This window comes from Danio rerio, chromosome 14 (assembly GCF_049306965.1).
Source record: "Danio rerio strain Tuebingen ecotype United States chromosome 14, GRCz12tu, whole genome shotgun sequence".
NCBI lineage: Eukaryota > Metazoa > Chordata > Actinopteri > Cypriniformes > Danionidae > Danio > Danio rerio.
Window position 1 is genome coordinate 32,807,639 of NC_133189.1, and position 20,932 is coordinate 32,828,570.

Here is a 20,932-nt window from a genome sequence, read left to right on the forward strand (position 1 = left end):
TAAAAATAAGTTATCACAAAAATTAGCATGAGCTGTTATAATTGGAGTTTGAGGGGAAAATTAATGCATCACGTTTTTTAAATATTTTTTTTTTGTCTTAAGATTCTAAATCAATTCTTAAATGTTCAGAATCTTATTCAAAAAAGGCATACACATATATTCTTTGTTTAACAATTTGTTAGAGTTATAAACAAATAAAAATCTTTCACCTGTATTTGGTATTTTTATATGAAAGTTTGTTCTTCATAATTGCTCTTTGTAATGTGCCACTTTTACATTCAAAGCTAATTAATCCAGAGTTGAAAACAAATATTATTATATATATATATATATATATATATATATATATATATATATATATATATATATTTTTTTTTTTTTTTTTTTTTTTAATTCATTTTTAATGATGCCAGTACTATCTTAGAGAGATTCCAATGATTAACAGAAGCATAAAGACTCTTATTTTGGTTCAAATGTGAAGTTGTAAGGATAAAAATGTACAGCAGAAGAAATGGGAAAAATGTAGGTTAAAAATGATTTTGGAATCATATCGTGATCTTGGGATCGGATCGTGAAGTCCCTAAAGATTCCCACCCCAGTTGTAAAATTTCACAACACTGCTGGTTGTACTATGTTTTTTTACTTATTTATTTATTTTTTAACAAATGCATTTATTTATATCTGTTTTTGACAGATTTTTTTATTTATTTATTTTTCCTATTTTTATTATTATTTTCTTCTCGTTTTTTTTTTACAGAAATTTAGTTACTACAAATATGGCACAATCAACTCATAATGGCGAATTGGAATCTGACAATGTGGCAGCTGATTGGTCAGTCATGAAGAATCGGGTGAACTCTTTTCAACGTTTTCCATATTCTGAAGACATTTCAGCACAGCGGCTGGCCCGAGCAGGCTTTTACTTCACAGGCGAGGGGGACAGGGTGCAATGTTTCAGCTGCAGTGCCACTGTGCAGAACTGGAACAGAGGTGACACCCCATTGGAGAGACATCAACTGGCATCTCCGGACTGCAGGTTCCTCAGCTGTGCTCATGGTATGAGAAACTCTAGTTCGATCCAGAGTCCTGATTACGATGAAGAGGCCGAGAATAGAGAGTTCCTCCTCCGCACGGGAGAGGTGGTGGACGAGTCCATGTATCCTGTTGTACCGCACATGAAGAGTGAAGAAGCGCGACTGAGTACTTTCAACAACTGGCCAGCAGACTCTCCAGTTCGGCCTGAAGACCTGGCAGAAGCAGGGATGTATTACATTGGGATAGACGACAATGTGCAGTGCTTCTGTTGCGGAGGGGGTCTGAGTGGATGGGAGCAAGGCGACGATCCTTGGAGTGAACATGCGAAGTACTACTCAAACTGCTTCTTCTTCTTGGGCCACAATGTGGGCAACGTCCCCCTGACAACACCTAGGCCAAGGGCTAATGTCCACCCTACAGACACTTTTGAGGGGCGTCTTGATAGCTTCAAAGGCAGACAGCATCCCATTGACCCTGAGAGATTGGCCAGAGCTGGTTTCTACAGCACAGGTAACTTTTGTTTTCCTTGGAGGAGTTTTTTTCTATGTTAGTTGTATTTTTATTGCATTATGTTGGTGGACAATAGAGCACTGAGGTAATGATGAATTTTTGTAGGCCAACCTGGATATGAATGATATTGATTAAAAAGGTCAATAGAATTTGGATTATTCTGAAAATTAACATACATTTAGTTGTCCTACATAGTTTTAAATTTTGAAGCCAAAATAGGGTCGACCCAGTGGCACAGTAAGTAGTGTTGTCACCTCACAGCAAGAAAGTCGCTGGTAGTGAAGGGAAGTTCGGATCATTTTACTGACTCAGATCTTTGAGTCTCGTTCATGAAGATGAACAAATCTTTTTTCGAGTCATTTCGTTCATTTGGTTCAATTTGCCAAAATATTATTAAAATGTTACGAATTGCCTCCAAACACATCTACAACTAGCCCAAAAGGTTGATTGCACGACAAATAAGTCATAAATAGAATATAAGAAGGAGAAAATAATAACTCAATATTTACCTGCTCTTTTGTCTGTGAAGGCATTTTTGTCTCTTTGCTCAGCTCACCTCTTCATGTCTTTAAATGTCAGTGGTTCATTCACGTTACACTGACAGTCACATATAATCTTATAATGCACAGTCTAAGCCGATAGGAGCCATGATCGTTCGTTCATCATGTGACAGAATGACTCAAACCCGAGGACTCGAGAGATGAACGATTCAATTCTTTTTCCGGCTCTAAACGCTTATGATTGGCCCGTGAGGAACGAGTGACTCAGACCCGATAGAGGACTGGAGAGGTGAGCGGATCAATTCTTTTTCCGGCTCTAAACGCATATAATTGGCTTCTGCCAATGTGATGAAGACTTGAAATTACTGATACTACCTGCACAAATGTGCGCACACACGGATGAACGAATCACTCCCTGAGAGGACTCGTAGTTCCCGAGTCATATTGAAGATTCGTTCAAAATGAACGACCCGTCACTAGTTGCTGGTTCGAGCCTCGGCTGGATCAGTTGGCGTTTCTGTGTGGAGTTTGCATGTTCTCCCTGCGTTTGCATGGGTTTCCTCCGGGTGCTCCGGTTTGGGTTCCGGCATGGGTTGCAGCTGAAAGGGCATCCACTGCATAAAAACATGTGCTGGATCAGTTGATGGTACATTCCGCTGTGGCAATACCGGATTAATAAACGGACTAAGCCAAAAAGAAAATGAATAAATGAATGAAGCCAAAATACTGACTTAAGGCACTTTTTTATGGTTGTAGTGTCTTTTGTCCTATCAAGTTAAATGGTTTTCCATCAAATAGCAAAATCAAGTTACATAATTGGCTCAAAAAAGCCTTTCATGTGACCATGTTTAATCTCTGACCATCTCTGTACTTGGACTTGTTAGCTGTTTGTTGCCAGTTTTCACAGCATAAATAAATAAATAAATAAATGTTTTAATTTAAGCCTGTTTTTAATCGCATTTTAATAAAATTATTAAAATGTAAAAGTTGTGTTTTTATTAGGGTTGGGTCGATAGACAATGCCATCATACGTCGCCGACGGCCAATAGACATCTCGGTGCTAAGCCAGCATCGCTATTCTCTACCCCGCCCCCATCGCAACAGAAACCCGCTTGCAAAAAATATACACTGCCCCGTTTACACTAATATGTCTTAGTTTTAAAATGGCGATTTTAGACCAAAAATATCCACTTCCACACAGTCAGAGGAGGCTCTGAGCATAAAACCCCAGAGAGCAGTGCACATTGGGCACTATATAAAGGATGTACTACTGGATCGCATCTCACTATAGTTGTTGAACATGATATTTAATTAATTTTGTCTCTTTCTAACGACTCTTTGGTCTTTTGAATCTATCAGGTAATGTCACAGCGTCAGTACACTGCTTAAATCTTTTGCTTTCACGCTTATACTTAGTAATTTTAGGGAAAACCTCAGATACTGGTGGTTGGTTTCTGTTAGCTGTACACCTTTTTGATTTTAAATTTGTCGACCCCATTATAACCACAGATCACTCTGCCTATTCATGCCAAAGTCCAAAGAAAAAAGTGATTGACGGATGGCAATTTGTGTGTAACTTATCTTTATTTAAATGTATGTTGAGAAATGTAAATGTATGTTGGTTATGGGTAAAACAAAGACCATGCGGGTCAGGTTGTTGAAACGGTAGGCTACAAATAATTGATTTGTTATGAAGTATTAATAATGAATTTGTTACGAATTTTTAATAAATAATTAAGTTACTGCTGTCTACGACGACAATGCTATCGTTCATTGCAATGTTTCACATTAGACATTGTACGATGCCAAATTGGTCGACATCGCCCAACCCTAGTTTTTATTATCTTTTCTTGCATGTTTTTTTTTTCTCTCAGAAATGAAATATAAACTTAGAATTTATGCTTTGTTCTCACAATTTATTTTCATGCATTTATTTTTTAGATATTATAAATTTACAGACCAGCAAAACATAGCTCAAAATACTGAATAAAAAATTGCCAGATATATAAACTCGCAATCCTAAGGGAAAAATTCATAATGGGAACATTCATTTTTGATGACTGAGTATTTTATCTTGCAGTTTAGATTCTAATTTTTCATCTCATTTATATCAATATATTACCATAATTTTATGCCTTAAATTTTGTAGCATCTTTTATAGTAATTTTGCCTCAAGATTACGATCTTAACCTACTTAGGAGCATAAAATATGATATAACCTTGTAGTTGCAATTATCTTGAGCTTCTATAAACCACAGATTTAATTTTAACCATTTAATTAAAAATACATTTAGAAAAACAATTTTACTCTACAACAGTGGAGCCAGAAGTGTTAAAGTGAAAAGTTCCTACCGACTTTATTTCAGTGTTTTGATATAAAATGTATATTTGCTATAGAAATATATGTCAAGCAGCACTGTTTTGGAAAATGCTGAACAACCTGTCCTGCTGTTTGGTCTTACAGGTGAACAAGACCGTGTGATGTGCTTCAGATGTGGAGGAGGAGTGAAGGCATGGATGCCTGATGAAGACCCTTGGGAGGAACATGCCAGACACTATCCAGGGTGAATTACTTTCTCATATTTTTAAGACATTTGCTTGTAATAAAATAGCTGACCCAAAAAAAAGAGTTTCGAAAAGATGTTTGTTTTTAAGTAAGTAAATACATTAATAAATGGCTAGATTTTAATGAACTTGCTGTCCAATGTGTTCTTTTGATTACTGTAAAAACATTTAAATGCTCCAAAACAACAACACAATTAGGATTGGATTATAATACAAATTCTGTCTGATGATAAAAATTATTCTTATGGCTGAATGAATAAAATGGAAAAATCATTACTATTTTATAGTCGATAAAATAAATTGAATGCATTTTAGGTAAATGTATAGTTTATTGTATATATTAGATCTAGATCTAAAGTCCTGAAGTCCAAAAACAGTCTGATTACTAATTCTGAAATTATTGTCATTGAACTCCAGTTGCAGTTTCCTTCTGGCAGAAAAAGGAGAAGAATATGTCAGCAGTGTTCAACTGAGATATCCAAAAGTGAGTCCTTACCTACACCAACACTTGTACTGTCCTAACTAAAGAGAATTCGGTAACACATTATGTTCCATCTCCTTGTTCCATTTACTTAATTGTAGAAATAACAGAATTTTTATTAGTTAATATACCAAGATACATGCATCATACCTTCATCATAACCCTAAACATGAGTGCATTTAGTGTATAGTACTAAGGAGCCTTTAAAATAAAGTGTAACCGAGAATTCATAGCTCTTTACAAATTCATTTTTATTCCATTAATAAATATTGTGATTTTTTCATATATATTATCTCATGTAAATATTTGTTTTTTTCTCTTACAGAGGCCAACTCAGAATGGCTTTTTAAGTCATGAGAGCGGTTCTTCAGCCCAGGCATTAATTCACGGCTCCAGTGACATGTTTGAGAAAGCCGGCAAGTGCTTCTTTTCTGTAGATTTCTACAGACTTTTTCTTCTTTAAGTCTTTCTTTTCAGACTTTAAGTCTTCCATGTGTACAAAGGGCCCAAGTGAATTTCAGTATTATTTCACATAAACTAATTTTAACAAATCTATATTTATAAATCTGTTTACCAATATGGTTTACTTATCTTCCTTGCAAAAACCATTTGTTTAAAAGTTCTCTCGATATATGGAACATAGACCATATATGGTGAGGACACTGACCTCTACAGACTGTTCTGCATACCTTTAGTTTATTATAGTTTTTAAAGCTTTAAAATAAATTGTAAGTAAGTGTATGGTATGTACTGTATATAACTAAAGTTTGATTGTTTTAGCACATTGTTTAAAATCTGGGGCTAAAAAAATAAACAATTAGAATATTTTTGATGAGGCAAGCATAAATCTTTTCCACTGACTAGCCCAATTGGAATGGTAGAAAAAAATCCTTAGCGTTTAGTCCTGTACAAATCTGAAATATAATTCATAATTGTTTTAAAAAGATTGTAAAAGTCTTATAGGGACATATAATGCCCCTTTTTACAAGATCTAAACTAAGTCTTTGATGTCTCTACAGTTTGCATGTGATGTTTCAGCTCAAAATACCTCATAAGTAATGTTTTATGACTCTTTGAAACTGCCCCTTTTAGGCTTTCATCATTGTTATGCCATTTTGGTTAGTCACATTAAATTCAACTGGGATTGTATCAGCATACTGGCATATCCGGTTTTCCCCAAAGTCCAAAGACATGCACTATAGGTGAATTGAATAAGCCAAATTGGCCACAGTGTATGGTTGTGAATGAGTGTGTTTGGATGTTTCCCTGTACTGGAAGGGCATCCACTATGTAAAACGTAAGCTGGATAAGTTGGCGGTTCATTCAGCTGTGATGACCCCTGATGAATAAAGTGACTAAGCCAAATCAAAATGAATGAATATATACTCACATGTATGCATATATTTGGGTAAATGCCTATTAATATTTTTATTATGATACAAATGATATAGAAATATCCATTTAACAATTGTTTGTATGTATATGTGTATCACATATACATAACAAATATAATATGCACACATTTATTGTCAAGGCACTTTTTTTTTTGAATGCGATTAATGTTTGCCATCACTAATTATTAGTATAATTGTTGTTGTCATTATTATTATATTTTACTTTAATCATTTTGTTTGTTTCTTAAATATATTTATTCTCTGCTGCAGATGACCCAATGACAGAACTTGAGAAACTCCAGAGGGAGAAGCTCTGCAAGGTCTGCATGGACGGTGACATCGGCATCGTCTTCATACCCTGCGGACACCTGGTCACCTGTCAAAAATGTTCAGCGTCTCTAGACAAGTGTCCCATCTGCTGTGCTACCATCACACAGAAGATAAAGACTTACAATGCCTAAATGACAAAGAAACCCGCCTTCTGTACGAATCCCTGAAGTTCACTGAAAATGGCAAAATGTAATCCTCATTCCTACAATTGCACATGTGTAAAATTTGATTTAAGGTGTGTGTTTGTATATATGTGTTGATGTACTAAATTCTTATAAAATATATATATTGTTTTATTTTTTCATTCAGACCTAATAATATTAAGCTGTACATTTGTGTCTGTTTGATCAAGGAAGGGACACACTACATTAATATTTAACTTGTAATATATTGAGAAAATTATTTTTATTTGACCACTTCACACACTCTGATTGAGGTTAATAACCATAGTGCCTTTATGTAGACTTAATATGAATATTATACAGTTTGTTTAATTGACATAATCATGTACCTTGTGTTTGCTTTTATTTCTTTAATATTGCTTAAGACTTTTAATCATGTTCCAAGTTGATTAAACTTCACCAGTCCACGTTTTTTTCTCTCTCTTGATCTTTCTGTATCATTTTGAATAATGTTTTGTTTTATCACTATGATTATATTAAAAGTAGAATTCTCCATGGATCTTTTGTTTCTGTTTTAAATACACTAGAAATGTGAGGCTAAAAGATGCTCACAACAGTAAAACAATAATCTTGAATTATTGTTTTGGCTGCCTGTTAAGTTCCATATTGATCATAAAATATTGCTTATTTTATATATTTAATATAAAGCATTAAGTAATCTAAGTAATCTATCCATCCAATCTTCTGTCTCGCTACATTCTTTCTGGTATGACCCAGAATAGCGAACTCCACTAAAGAAGGTTGAGTCTTCTTGTATGTGGCTTCTAAACTTTGGAATAGCCTTCCTGATATTGTCCGATGCTCAGAAGCGCTCTCAATCCAAAAACCACTTTAAAGACCTATGTTTTTAGTAAAGCATCACGTTCAGTTCATCTTTTTAATTTATGTTTATTTAAATAGCGCTTTTACAATGTAGATTGTGTCAAAGCAGCTTAACATAGAAGTTCTAGTAGATTGAAACTGTCAGTCCAGTTTTTTGGAGTTGAAGATCAGTTTAAATCAGTTTAGTGTGGTTTAATTTTCACTGCTGATAGTCCAAGCACTGGAGAGCAAATCCATCAATGAGCAGTTCCACTAGTCCCAAACCAAGCAAGCCGGTGGCGACAGCAAGGAGCAGAACTTCATCAAAAAGTAAAGGAAAAAACCTTGAGAGAAACCAGGCTCTGTTGGGCACGATCATTTCTCCTCTGGCCAAACTTCTCGTGTAGAGCTGCAGTCTAGGAGGTTGGAGAATACTGGACGTCCATTGTGGAGAGACTGCAGGTGTGGGCAGGTCACCAGCGAGTGTTCAAAGTGGCCCACAGGATCTATGCGAAGACTCGTCTGTAAGGTTATATACATATTTGATCAATTTTAAAAATATATATGTTGCATGTATATATGACTTATACATTTACAATACAAATTAACATTTACATTTAAAAAATATACAAATGAGTTGGATTTATATATTTAAATTAATAAAAACTAGTTGCAGCTTACTGCTCGTTAGAGTAGGCTATGTGTGTCAGAGAAGCAAGTGATTAAACTATACCTGTCAACACGGATAAAAATGTAGCCTACGAGATATGCCCCCAACAACCGTTACAAGTATGGGGAGGAAAATAACCTCAAGTGATGGAATACATAACAAACATTAGCAAAATTAAAATAAAATAGAAAGTTTAGCCTATTAAAATTAAAAGAGTTAATTTTTTGTTACTTGAATTATTCAGCGATTCCTCCACGTACCACTAGAAGGAAGCTTGTGTACCACTTGTGGTACATGTAAAACAGTTTGAGAACCACTGCTCTAGAGATTGTGCAGCGCCTTTTTATGAGATCCATCAACAGTGATGAGATGATGCCAACCTTTGAGGACAACACATGCACTTAATACGCAAATACAATTAATAAAAAATGTACACACAGACATTGCATATATGCTATATAACTACAGGTTAACTATTTTTATGTTGAAGAACTTTAACTGTTAAAAGCTAATAGTTTAATTCTAAAAGTGCTATACCAATAAACTTGAATTGAATTACACAGCTATAAAAAAATAAATAAACAATAATTAAGGAAAAGATTGAAAATGTTCACCTAATATGTTTGATTAAAACAATGTTGGTTCTATATTGTAAACTACTTTTGCCATTACTTCTAATTTTAAAATAAATGTTTTATAGAACTTTGCTTGGCTTTATGGTGAGAAATGTGGCCTGTTTACATAAATTTTTATTCATTTTTAGACACAATATCAATTGATTAACTCAAAACCATTCGTCAACCAAATGTCACTAAAAAAACTGTAAATGACATAATAAATGTGTAATTTGAAAGAAATGTTATTAAATTATAATTATATAAAATAAAGCATTTTAAATCAAGAAACACAATAAATCTAGCAAATTTAGTGACTTTTGAAGTGTACATTTAATTGATTGACTCATTTTAGTATATTATGTTATATTATATGCATTTAACGGTGTTTCTCAACCATGTTCTCCGGAGGACCACCAACACTGTATGTTTTGGATGTCTCCTTTGTCACATCTTTCAGTCTCTGTTAATGAGCTGATGATCTAAATCAGGTGTGTTTGGTTAAGAGACCTGAAAAATGTGCAGAGCTGGTGGTCCTCCAGGAACTTGGTTGAGCAACACTGAGTTATTCTGAAACACTGTAGTGACACCTAGCTGTCAGACTGTTTAAACATTTAATAAGTAATTCTTGCAAATGCACTATAGTTCATTTACTATACCTTTATATTTGACACTAATTTAAAAATGTGTGTTTTGAATGAAAATAAATGGACAAATATGGTATACGTGACAAATATTTTAATTTAGTATTAGTAAACCTATTTCTTGGATTATAATCTGTGATCTTTTTTTTTTTGCACCTGAGGTTCCCGGCCGCTAAACGTCAGTGTAGAGCTCGGTGAAATGCTTCCACTGAGCACCAGGTGGCAGCTCAACACCAGCGGTTTCTCTCTGAGTGATCGGAACAACAAACCGAACGGAGCAAGCGGGGTAAGAGCGTGTCCAAAACCGCCTCTGACCGCCACTTTCAAACTACATCCATGAAATAGCCGCGAACGCGCACTTTAAAGCCACCGGAGGTCATCCAGCTCTACAAGAACACCTTATAAACAATCCGGAATCGACCCTGACGATCGGGTAAGTGGTAAAATGGCGGAGAGATTTATAGAAATTAGTGGCTTTAGGGTTATTTGGATGATGTGTTAGCCGTGCTAGCGTGATAAGCGAGGGACAGGATCCGAAACGAGCCGCCGTGCTTCCGTTGCCGTGTTTAAATCCTAAAAATCACCTCGCTGCTCTCCGTGGGAATTTATAAAAGCTTGTTGTGGTTTCAGGAACGAGTGTAGTTAATGTATTGTGTGACGTTTCATTGGTAAACAGTTAGCTAGCGGGCTAACCTTACCCTGCACAGTCAGGAACACAAATTGAGAGGCAAGATGGAGGACGAGGACGCGATGTTTTCCCCCCTCTTTCCGAGATGGAAAAGCTGATGTCGCACTTAATATGCTAATATCGCCACGTTATCAATATTAAACGCCCTCGCTGTTCATTTTTACGCGTTATATGTACGCGTGTGATCGGTGCGCGTGCATAATGACTGGAAGCGAGCGGAGCCAAAATGGAGAATCCCGAAAACAGCTGTGCTGGATTGACTTCAAGATGGAGATTTTTTCCCCCTTTCTGATCGTGTTTTTATTCTTACTATCTGCCTGTTGTGGGATTTCTCGATGTAGTTCACATAAGCTTATCGTTTAACGCTGTTATTATGCGTTGTGCGTGAAACACTGCGTGTAATGTAGTAATATCGTGGTAAGAAGTGCGACGAGGAGGAGTTTGCGAGCGTCCGCCTGATCTCAGCACTCAACTTCAGACTAGCTCCATACATTAGCAGATCCCATTATTTCTCACTTCTCTAACCAGTAGGGTCGTGACCCAAAAAATCAGGACTCGCTTTTGTTTTGATGGGATACTAAATTAGTTTAAAATGAAACAGTGTAACTGTGCCTGTGTAGAAAAGCTACATTACAAATGCTGATCAACTTTTAAAAGGAGGAAAAGACACTTCCCATATCTTTTGTTCCTGACGTCAGAAGCAGTGCGTCCAATCACACTTTACTGGATTTTGGCGCAAATTCATCTGTCACTTAGTAAAGCGGTCTATATTATAATTATTACATCGACGTGTTAGTTTTACTTTTTCCTAATCATTCTATGCCATGCTATCTGCATATTACCTGATCTCCGGGGTCATTGCAATATTGTTTTCAGGGTGTTTAGTGTAACGTGCTTGGCTTGGCGTTCAGTATTAAAAGCAGTTGTTTTAGATCAGATATGTGCTTGTAATATGATAAACGCCGAAGCGGGAGAATATTTCGATTCAATTTTGTTTTATGTAGAGCCCAGATATATTTTGACAGATGTACACATGTTGAAAGCGAGCAGGAACTGTAAAGCATTGAATAATGGTGCAGTATTAGTTTTGGCTGTCAGTGTCATCCGTGTGCGTTCAGCAAGTCACAATGGCTGTGCATGGAAGAAGCGTGATTTGGCGCCACTTTTCTTTCGAACTCATTATCGACGATGTTGATGCAATCGCTTTTGAATTCCCGCCTTATCGAGAATTATTCAGCAAAGAAACCTGCGTTTATTGCGTTTGTGCATGCGCATAAATGCGTGCTTATTGTTACATGCTGCGTATTACATAACTGTTATCTCACGTTCTCATCGCACGATTCGCTTTGCATTCGGTACAGATAATGTTAGGACCGTGCTATATGTCATATCTTTTATTGCGCATAATGTACAAGCTAGTGCTTTTTAAAGCTTTTTATTGCACGCATTTGAGTAATAAAAGCCACACCTCTGTGCACACATATGACTACAACGGGTAACAATAAGCACTATAAAATACGTGCTTTATATTAAAAAAATGTTTTATAAGAGAGTATTTCTTAGTAAAACGCATAAAACAAGCTAAAATCTGTGTTTAATATAATGGGCAGTGTCTACTGCGTCATTTTTACAGCGGTGGCCGGCTTTCTCCTCTCCCTGTTCATGTTTACGTCCACAAATGTTACAGCCGGCCTCTGGTTGGATGCGGTAAAAGGAGGGCGGATGTGTTACTTCTTTATATGGGCACAGTGTTAGACTTGAAGCTCTGGGTCTCGGAGATGTTTCCTGGAAACGGTGGAATCTGGTTAGCCAATTGCCAAGCAGTGCGAGATGACAGACTCGGCGAGCCACGCCCTCTTGTTTTCATTCTGAACGGCGAGCGGATCTTCAGCGCACAGCTCAGAGGAGCCCGTGTGACACTTTCGTGCATCTGTAGTTCGTGTCAGTTTAGCTCTTTTATTTTCCTTTAGAATTGCGTTTTTTTATGTTTTTTTAACACAGTGTTGATTGAAGAAATAAGTGCCTTTTATAATAAATTCCTAAACTGCTAATTATTTTATAAAAGTCTTTTGTGACAGCACAGATGATGACACCTGCTCTTTAGTTTTAGTTTTTAGACTAAAATCTTGAATCAAGTTTGATCTTTATTTTTTTTAAGTCAGATTATTGCCAAAAGTAGAAACTCTTTAAAAAAGTTTAACCTCATTGTTTTGATGAATGCACAAATTATGATATAACATTTATATATTATTTTCCAAAACAGGTTTTTACATTAAAACTGGCAGAAAATCAAAAACATACATCTTAAATAAAAATTTTTTCAAATAAATTACTTTTATTTGTCTTTTTTTCCTGACTACATTCAACAACATTGGGGGTACCAGAACCTTTACCAAGTCTGTTACTGTTCAAATGAAGTAAAAAGTGCATTGTGAAGTGGAAAAATGAATATGATTCGCTAGATACTGGGAAAAATACAATATTTTTGTGGAGTATTGTGATAAATATAATTCTTGTGATGTAACTTTTTTTTTAAATAAAAAGTCATTTATTTAATAATCATACTAAAATTATCAGGTAATAGATATTTTCTAATCTAAATTATTGTAATTCAGGATAAATGATAAAAAATTGTAAGTGGGTAAAATAATATGATCCTAGGACTGTGACGCTGGGAAAATATACAATATTCTCGTTGAGTATTGGGATAAATATAATTCATGTGATATAGCTACATTACCTTAAAAATTACATTTTTAAAAAGTCATTTATTTAAAGATCATATTAAAATTAACGGGTAATAGACATTTTCTGATTTAATTATTTGTAATTCAGGCTAAATGGAAAAGAAATAATAAGATCTGTCAAGGTGCAAAGCATTTAGACTTGAATATGAAAACATGAATGACCAAAAACATCTGCTGATATATATATATCTATATATATATATATATATATATATATATATATATATATATATATATATATATATATATAATTTATTTTTATTTTGTTGCTGTTGACCTGTCTTGACCTTTGGGTCTAATCCCCCTAAGTAGTATTTTTTTATTTTTTATTATTTTTTTGGGCTTTATGCCTTTATTAGATAGGACAGTACTTAAACAGGAAGCGAAGTTGGAGAGAGAGAGAGGTGGGTAGGGTAGGGAAATGTCCTCGAGCTGGGATTTGAACACTGGACGCCCTGACGTGCAACTGCACCATATGTCGATGCGCTAACCACTAGGCTATTGCGCCGACATAAGTAGTATTTTAAATGTAAATTCTCACCTCTCTGTGATATGAATAATGCGCATACTATTATCACAGTATCGATAATGTTTTGACATTATTCATTCCTAGGCCCATCCCATATTGAGAGTCAAAAATAAGCAAGTTGCTTGATTGGCTCTAATGCTCAGCATCTCTGAAACAACTCAAGGAAGCAAGTTAGTTTAGGGTGGGACAGTGTTTGTTTCAGTGCAGGCAGATAAACAGTTGCGTACAGGAAATGTGAGCTTATTCTGCACTGATTATGTATCCAGATTTTTGTTCATCTAAATCAGGGCTGCTCAACCCTGTTCCTGGAGATCTACCTTCCTGCAGATTTCAGTTGCAACCCTTATCAAACACACCTGTTTGTAATGATCAAGTGCTGTTCAGGTCCTAATTAATTGGTTCAGGTGTGTTTGATTAGGATTGGAGCTAAACTCTGTAGGAAGGTAGATCTCCAGGAACAGGGTTGAGCACCCCTGATCTAAATGGTCTTCAAAATGAGAAACCATTCTCTAATACCACCTGCGTTTGACAAACTGTAGCAAATGTTTTTGGCTTTGCTGTACACTGAAAGCTGTTGATTGTTGACTCTTGTCTTGTATTTACAAGCCCCAACATCCTGTTTCAGTAGGAAATAGCCATTTTGTGAGGTATGATTGAGGGTAATTTAGTGCTCCTTCATTGAGTGCGTGTTATATTGCATAGATTATCTCTTATACAGTGTGGTGGTGTTGTGCATGAACAGGTGGTTGTGACTTTGCCTGTAGAGCTGTGGTCCCTTTATGGGCTGATGCTGTAACATTGCTCTGATTTCGCTTGCTTTAGATTAGGGCTGCACAATTTATCATTTCAGCATCGATATCACAATGTTTGAATCTGCATTAGTCTCATTGCAGAATCTGCAATGTCAAATTGGGATCACAGTTGATCAGCACAACAGTATTCATATGTATATCACAGGTTTTTGGCCAATATCATGCAGCCCTACTGTAGATATCATTTTTAATTAATAAAGAAATTAGTTTACCCTAAAATTAAATTCTGGCAATCTTTTAATCACACTAATCGCATTCCACACCTTTATGGCTTGAAACATTATAGATGTTTTTGAAGATTGTTAGCCACTGATTTACATTTGTATTTAAATTCTTTAGAGTTTTTGGTAAAGATTGCGAAATCAATTCGGTTTTTGTTTACAGGGCTGCACAATTTGGGAAAATGTGATGGATATGAAAAAATAATAATAGAAACAACAATAACAGTACAGTGACGATGAATATTATTGTCATTAATTAATAAAAATAACAATAAGAAAATTCTGCAAGAAATATTATTTATAGAGGGGTAGGATCGGCAAAGGACATCTGTTTTACGTGTCGGCATAAAAAAAAAACATTCACAATTTTTTTAATACACTTTTTTTTATTTACATCACAACACAAAAGCAAAAATAATGATAGCAAGTTTTAGATGAAAGTAGTGTTTTGGTGATTGAATTGAGGGGATCTAAACAATGACAAGTCTGTTCATTTGGATTGAATTGTCACTTTTAACATTGTCAAGATAATCTGTTCTGTTTGAGGTTATTATGCGTGGAAAACAAACAAATCTGTCATTTTCTTGTAGCGTAAGTGTTTAAATAAGGAACTTAGTGAAGACCAACTTAGATTTGATGTCTGAATGCAACTGAATTATAGCTGAGCCGATAAACGATATTATATTGAATCACGATAAAATTTGTCAATAGCATTAATAAGCTCTTGATTTTTACTCTAAATTGATCTAGGAGGGAATCACACAGCAGAAATGTACAACAATGGGAATCGATAAGTGTGTTGATATTAGAGATGTACTAAATTTATGGACCACCGTACATTTATCGCCCGAAAATGTTATGCCATTTAATGGGCCCTCTGTTTTGTGACTTTTTGTGATTTTTTTTTTTTTTTTTGTTGGGGTACTCTTTTAAATCTGGAAGCATTAACAACTTGTATTTTATATATATATATATATATATATATATATATATATATATATATATATATATATATATATATATATATATATATATATATATATATATAAATATATATATATATATATATATATATATATATATATATATATATATATGTGTGTGTGTATTTTTATATATATGTGTGTGTATTTATTTATATATATATATATATATATATATATATATATATATATATATATATATATATATATATATATATATATATATATTGTTATCTTCATTATGGAAAATTGTTATTGAGATTGCATTTTTGCCATAGCACTCAGCCCTAAACTGTTTGCTACTAATTTTTTAATGGTACTTTGCTAGAAATATTTAAGAGAATGCTGTGTCCTGCAGCCTTAGCTCAGTTTCCTTCAGTTCAGTCAGAATGAAATCTGTCTGATCAGCCCAGGAGTGCAGATGTGGAGTCACACTGCCCCCATGTGGCTACAATACAATTGCGTTTGTTCAGTTTCACTGTACTGGCAGCCCGTACATACTGTACACCTACTAAACTGAGATTATTATGAATGCTTTGAAGCTGTTTTTTTGTAGTACTCCACACATTTGTACAAAACAATTATGATTATTGATAGTAGTTATTAGATAATACCATTAAACACAATGAAGTGATGAAAATGTCTTGGCCAATCACAAATAAGTAACTATCAAAAAATGGTAGTATTGATGTTTTGTCTTCAGCTTTGATCAGATTTTGTAATCTAATTCACCAGATAAAACTTTTTGTTAGCACTGTATGTTCTGACATTCAGTCTGCATTAAAATGCACCCCTTGTGGCCTGAGAACACGAAACTAATGTGCAATTCAACGCCCTGCTAGTGCATATAAATAAGGATCACGATTTAAGCAAGAGATCAAACTGATTTCAGTGTACTTGTTTTTAACATGCTAATGAAATGAGACAAACTAATCTTTATTTCTTATTATGTGTGTGCATATTTTAGGTTTATGAGACAAACGTCCTCGCTGTTGGCCTGTGTGTATGAAGACAAAGCCTTTGCCAAGTTGATGTGGACCAGAAGATGTTAAAGAAATGATAGCCGCACCGGAATTACAAACAGAGTTTCATTACCCTCAGTAAGCGCACAAACACACAGGACTAATGAATAACCGATCGTGTGTATGCATGCGGTCACCTGTTCTCCCTCTGTCTGATGACATTGATCTGTTTGTGTGTGCAGGGACACTGACACCCGATTCTCATCAGACACTGATTTCGATGATCCTGATGGGAGAAATGCCATCATCGGGAAGGGGAAGGTATGAGTGGACTCTTGACATTTTTGATTATCAGAAAGTGTTTAGAAGATTTCACAAGGTGGCCTTTTACCCCCTTTTTTGCACGTAAATTGATTTGGAGCTAATAATTGGCTAGGCATTGAGAACATGTCAGCTCAATGATGACGTAGTATTCTGTGTGACTTGTCATTAAACAAACGAGTTATTAATTCAGTGTTTTAGTGTAAATTAATTAAATTTATCATCTTTATAAAAGTACAAGCAGCTTGTTGAACTGGCTGATTTTTCAGATTGTTTTAATGGGTTAGTTTAGCAAACAATTTGATGTTAATTAATTCACGTTGTGACTTTTTTCCCCCAGAAAAACATTGTTAAAAAATTTTAGCTGGAAAGAATTTTGCAGATCAGCAGCTATCATTCCTTTAAGAAAAAAATAAATAAACAGACCATTCGAAATAATCAAATAATAGCCCGCTACAAATGCTATTTTAGGTTGGATTTAAGAGTGAACATCTACCTTTTCGTTCAAAAATATTTAGCACTTTGTTCATTTTATGTTCCTTCGAAATATGTTATTCACAATATTTGCCTTTACATTTCACATATATTTTCTGCATAGATGTTCAATAAGTGAATTTATTTTGCTTTTACACTTTTGGCCTTCGTAGTTTAACGTGATGTTTTTGTATGTTTTTAATAAAGAGAACGCTTCTTGAATCATGTTTAGGCCTGTCATGATTTTTTTTTTGTTATGCAATAAATTGCACCAAAATATATTGCAATTAAACAATATTATTGTCATTTTAAGACCATTTTATGCCAGCATGACAATACAATACACTGCTTCCCAAGTATAGCATTTTTAGCTAGATTGAAACCCACACACAAATAGTTGACTAAATGCGACAAACAAAACATCTTCAGTTTTTAACAATAATTTAGTTTGACACTGTTATACCCTGTTTCTTTTCAATGGAGAAAAGTAAAAAAAGACTTGAAATAAGAACTTTTTACCATTCAGGAGCCATGTTCTCCCACTGACAGGTAAAATCAGCTTTTTTTTCTCAAGTTCAAAGCAAATTTTAATGCCTAAGCATTTTAGATATGTATATAAAATAGCCTATGTAATATACTGACATCATCAAATTAATAAAATATACTGTAAATAAGAAATAAATTACAGAAAAAGGAATAAAAACAGACAATAACTCTACAAATTATCATAATTTTAAAACAAGATTAAAACCTGTTGATTATTTAATTAAGGCATATGCGTAGATTAATAATTGACAATCGCAAGAAGGTTGCTGGTTCGAGCTCTGGCTGGGTTAGTTGGCATGTCTGTGTGAAGTTTCCTCCAGGTGCTCCGGTGTCCCCAACAAGTTCAAAAACGTGATACAGGTGAATTGGGTAGGCTAAATTGTACGTAGTGTATGTGTGTGAATGAGTGTGTATGGATTTTTCCCAGTGATGGGTTGCAGCTGGAAGGGCAATCGCTGCGTAAAACATATGCTGGATAAGTTGGCGGCCACTGAGGCCACCCCAGATTAATAAAGGGACAAGGCCGAAAAAGAAAATTAATGAATGAAATGCGTATATTAACCATTATTAATGGTGTACATATATTTTGCAGCCAGTTTAAACCAGTAATTTCATCCTCTCTGAGGATATAGTAAAGTTTCTTTGTGTCATTTAGATTAAAGAATAAATTATTTAATGTTTTTTTTTTTTTTCACTCTAGCGAAAGTAGGCTTAAATAAAAAGGTAATACAAAAACACATATTATTAACCAAAGCTTTAGAAAGCAAAATCAAAATCCTGGACATTTTAGAAGATTTAGACACTCCAGCCAGGCTAATTTTTTAGTCTCAATGCACGTCTCTGTGAGCACATAAGACTGTCTGTGGGAGTGGTGACAGTTCTCGCGCACACAGAACGAAACGGGTAAACGAGAGAAGATTTTCCACTACTTAATCAATTTTCTAGTTATTGACACCTCTAATAGAGATAAAGATGTTTCACCACCAGCTAAAATGTGGCAAGAATTGTTTTCATGTATGGGCGATATATATTGCGTCACCAAAAATGATTGCGGTCATGTATGGGCGATATATATTGCGTCACCAAAAATGATTGCGGTCATGGCCATGTATTGTGCGATAAGTCAATATATAGATTATTGTGACAGACCTAATCATGTTGAAGTTGCATTTTTAGGTTGACTAGTTAAACATACAAGAAAAAAATATATAAATAGTTATCAAGTCAGCCAAGTGATCAGATTTTTGTTAATTTATTTTTTTGCCAAATTGCTCTGATTTAGCTTCTTGTGACGCTTTAGTGGGAATATTTTAATAAATAAATTACGAAATGACTCCTACCAGTCAGTTACACATATAAATGATACTTGTAGCTTGGGAACCTTATTTGTTATGGAAGACATCCTGTCCTCCATTCGCTGACTGTTTTTTTTCACTTGCTGAGAGTTTGATCCAGTTCTTTTCTGTTGACCTGTGATGTAACTCTGCTTCAGGCGAAGAAAGGAAAGAAGGGCCCTGGAGAGAAGGGAAAAGGGATGGGTAAAGGAGTTGGACGCATGAACGGTCACCACCAGGAAAACGGCATGGAAAATGTCATGCTTTTTGAAGTGGTCAGGCTGGGGAAGAGTGCCATGCAGGTCAGTGAGCATATTACCAGCTTTTACACTACCCTCTGTCTCGCTCTGGCATTCACATCTTAAATTCTCTCATGTGGGTTTTGGGGCTTCTGGAGGGACCGGAGCTTTGGCAGGAGAATATGCAGACAGCTGTACCGCTGGGTAGTCCAGCAGATTTTGACCTTTGAGAAATTTCTGCTCTCTGTTTTGCAGTCGGTCGTCGATGACTGGATCGAGTCTTATAAACATGACCGAGACGTCGCACTCCTCGACTTGATCAATTTCTTCATCCAGTGCTCCGGCTGCAAAGGTTTGAATGGCATTTCTCGTGTTATCTGGGTTGAGATTGTAGATTGTAAATGTCATGTGACATAATCAAGATGGTAACTGGTGTCGTTTATCATAAGATAAAAAAATCTTTTGCTCACCTTAATTTTTGTTGCATTGAATTTGTCATTGAATTTAAAATAAGGCATTTTAAAGAATGTTTAAGTTGCTCTTAATAAAATGAAAGGGAATCGTTCGGGTTATAAAAAAAGACTCAAAACCATCATTAAAGTAAGTCTCAGAGCAAAATCTAACTCGACTCATTGTTCATTACAAACTTTTCTTAAAAATTCATAAATTGTGAGGGTGTTTGATAAAATGTTTAATGGGGGCCCTCATGGAATCTACATGCCTGGAAATTCGTAGATTTCTACAGATTTTTATCCTATCATTAAGTCTGTTAACTTGTGTAAATGTTTGTAAATTTATATTTATTCAGTTTGTAAATTAATGTCAGTAATATTATTGACTAATATGAAAATGGTCATGTGATTTATTTACAATACAGTTTGTAAGTATAAGTTGATCTAATTTCATTTGCATTGTAAACATTAAATAAAAGATAAAAAGGTTTTGTTTAATATATTGAGGTTTTAGTTACCGCAGATGTTTTACTAAATTTTGTGCAGAAATAGAAAAAAATGTCTGCAGATTCTGTCTGGCCCTACCTATAAGGTTTTAAATAGGGATGCACAGTATTGGAAAAATCTGACATTGCAATATTTTGTTGTGCTGCAATATATTTCAGCTTTAAAAACACTGTTTTACAGTTTTAAAAACACTGTGCTCCTTGATATGCATAATTCTTAAAATGATGTGACTCTTGCAGGTGTTGTGTCTGGTGAGATGTTTCGCAACATGCAAAACTCAGAGATTATCAGGAAGATGACGGAAGAGTTTGATGAGGTAAAAATGTACTTTCAAACACAAGAGCCAATATCCCCACTCACTTACTGCTGAATTACTTTTATGAATTACTGT

The 20,932-nt window shown here is 34.8% G+C and overlaps 2 protein-coding genes across 3 annotated transcripts in view; both read left to right on the forward strand.

Moving 5' to 3' along the window:
• Positions 1 to 7,404, forward strand: part of xiap (X-linked inhibitor of apoptosis) — a 10,337-nt gene extending 2,933 nt beyond the window's left edge. Inside the window, 5 exon segments of the mRNA NM_194396.2 lie at positions 758 to 1,545; positions 4,510 to 4,609; positions 5,028 to 5,094; positions 5,417 to 5,507; positions 6,756 to 7,404. Of these exon segments, the coding sequence (NP_919377.2) occupies positions 777 to 1,545; positions 4,510 to 4,609; positions 5,028 to 5,094; positions 5,417 to 5,507; positions 6,756 to 6,946 (1,218 nt within the window). The 5' untranslated portion in view covers positions 758 to 776 and the 3' untranslated portion in view covers positions 6,947 to 7,404.
• Positions 7,405 to 9,991: 2,587 nt separating this feature from the next.
• Positions 9,992 to 20,932, forward strand: part of stag2b (STAG2 cohesin complex component b) — a 38,163-nt gene continuing 27,222 nt past the window's right edge. For both annotated transcript variants that reach the window (XM_021472790.3, XM_021472791.3), the window contains exons 1-6: positions 9,992 to 10,159; positions 16,674 to 16,806; positions 16,911 to 16,989; positions 19,502 to 19,645; positions 19,838 to 19,934; positions 20,781 to 20,857. In XM_021472790.3, coding sequence (XP_021328465.1) covers positions 16,763 to 16,806; positions 16,911 to 16,989; positions 19,502 to 19,645; positions 19,838 to 19,934; positions 20,781 to 20,857 — 441 coding nt within the window. In that variant the 5' untranslated portion in view covers positions 9,992 to 10,159; positions 16,674 to 16,762. The remainder of the gene's footprint in view (positions 10,160 to 16,673; positions 16,807 to 16,910; positions 16,990 to 19,501; positions 19,646 to 19,837; positions 19,935 to 20,780; positions 20,858 to 20,932) is intronic.